General features: G+C 49.7%; 1 protein-coding gene across 1 annotated transcript; it reads left to right on the forward strand.

Moving 5' to 3' along the window:
* Positions 1-1,162: 1,162 nt before the first annotated feature.
* Positions 1,163-1,951, forward strand: PtA15_2A661 (uncharacterized protein; the record flags this gene model as incomplete). Its single annotated transcript, XM_053166704.1, has 5 exons — positions 1,163-1,208; positions 1,339-1,421; positions 1,518-1,601; positions 1,689-1,857; positions 1,929-1,951. 5 exons carry the CDS (start codon positions 1,163-1,165, stop codon positions 1,949-1,951), a joined length of 405 nt encoding a protein of 134 aa, XP_053017899.1.

Genomic DNA, 1,951 nt, shown 5'->3' on the forward strand with positions numbered 1-1,951 from the left:
GTCGGTGATTGACAAATTAGGTGAAAACGAAAGATAAGACTCAAAGTCAATGAGTCAATTAGGTGAAGTTAAGCTAGTAACTTCAGTTTGAATTTGAAGAGTAATCAAGAAAGAATGTTAAGAAGGATCGATGGGTCAAAAAGCATCCGGGTAGTGAAGTAGGCTATGAGCGAGTCCTCTTGTATACTAAAGAAGTTGACCGGATAGGTCCGAAAATTGGCGCGTCCTGAGCCGAGGATGTACGACGACAGTGTAGAACCGGAGAAGTGTGCAAGCACGAGGGTAAAGTGAGTTGAGGAGGCCAGGCTGCATCTGATTGAGATGCGCCAAGTAAAAAGGCCGGATGGGTGCCTCCAGTCTGGGCTCAATCAGTCCTGGCCTGTCCGGTTGCACACGCTGGCGTGCTTGGACCTTGGTGCCATCCAAGCCGACTCCGCTTTTTCGCATCCCAGCACACGGCTACGGGACAACCCCTTCCGCAAGTCCCTACGAACAGGTTTTGCGGAGACCGGTCTTTGGGTCTTGGGAATCTTGCCCCCTCGGCTCGCGCTCATCGCACTCAAGAGCTCCGTGTGCGGCGAGCCGGCGAAGCAGAAAGAACCTCCTCCCGAAGCCGAGAGGACAAGGGCTGCTAGGTTGACCCGTCCATGCGGCGTAAATATCAAAACCTAAAAGCGACTCGGTAGGACTCAGGAGTAGTCGTCTTTCTGTCTTATTGGACAGAGCATGCCACCTGAAGTCCTGAATTTCTCGGGGGCTTACCATCTTTGCAAATCGTCAAGCAATGCTATGCAGCTACTGTAGTCACTTTGCTGTTGATACTTGCGTCGGATTTCCTGTCTTATTGGACAGAGCATGTCACCCGAAGTCCTGAATTTCTCGGGGGCTTGCCATCTTTGCAAATCGTCAAGCAATGCTATGCAGCTACTGTAGTCACTTTGCTGTTGATATTTGCGTCGGATTTCCTCCATGGCAGGGTCACCGTAACTCGATTTATAACTGAGTCCTTCCAGTCTCGCCAAGTCCCAAAATCCAACCAGTCATACATCCAACATTGCTAGGTCTGATTGACTCCCGCCTTAGCAGTGTTTCCGTCCGGACTCCGGCCACGGAGTGTTCCATCACAGCGGTTCCTTCTTTTTGTGAACCGCGTCTTGCCATCATGATGGCGACATCGGAGCCGTTTTCTTTCCTGATGCTGATTTTCAGTTCGCCGCGATATATGTGCTACGCTTCAATCGCATCGAGTTGTCGCTGCCACTTCTGCTGGGTCATCGTTGCCGGGTTTTCTCTTTCAACCTCCGCCTCTCACCTTACCCGACGATGATTTTGGGACAGGTGGGGGTGGCGATGTCAATGGATTTGGACAGTCAGAGGCCGGTCGCAAATTGGCCCTGAGGGCTGCTAGAAACTCCAAAAAAGTACGCCATCCTATGAATTTCTTAACACCGGGACAAACGATGTCCAAGGAGCTAAAATAGCTAGCTGGTGGATGATAATCTAATTGATGATTCAAGTCCAAGAAGAAGGGGAAAACCCGTGAAGTAGACCCCGCAATCTTGTTCATGGAAGATTATGACCCGGCTCGACCTAATGATTACGTTAGTCTCTGTTTTCAGATTTGGTCAAAGTCTTCCAATCTCAAAAAGCTGATCACTTCCTCCTCCATGGTGCTTTGACCACGCCAGAATGAATGGATGAACTTTATCAAGCGCCGACGTGAAGAGTGCCGCGAAGCCTTACGACTTGAACGCCAGCGTCAACAGCGCCAAGAGCGGGACGAAATGTCTGAGAGTTCGTACTACAGCTCTGATGATGATGGCAGCGGTAGTGATGATGCCAGAGCGGCTCCTCGAAGTAAGCGATACATTTCTACTTTTCTAATGGATTGGATAGCACTTACGTGACTTCGTCCAATTTCGTAATAGCCAACTTCTTATTGAACTTATGA

Source organism: Puccinia triticina, chromosome 2A (genome assembly GCF_026914185.1).
Source record: "Puccinia triticina chromosome 2A, complete sequence".
Lineage (NCBI taxonomy): Eukaryota > Fungi > Basidiomycota > Pucciniomycetes > Pucciniales > Pucciniaceae > Puccinia > Puccinia triticina.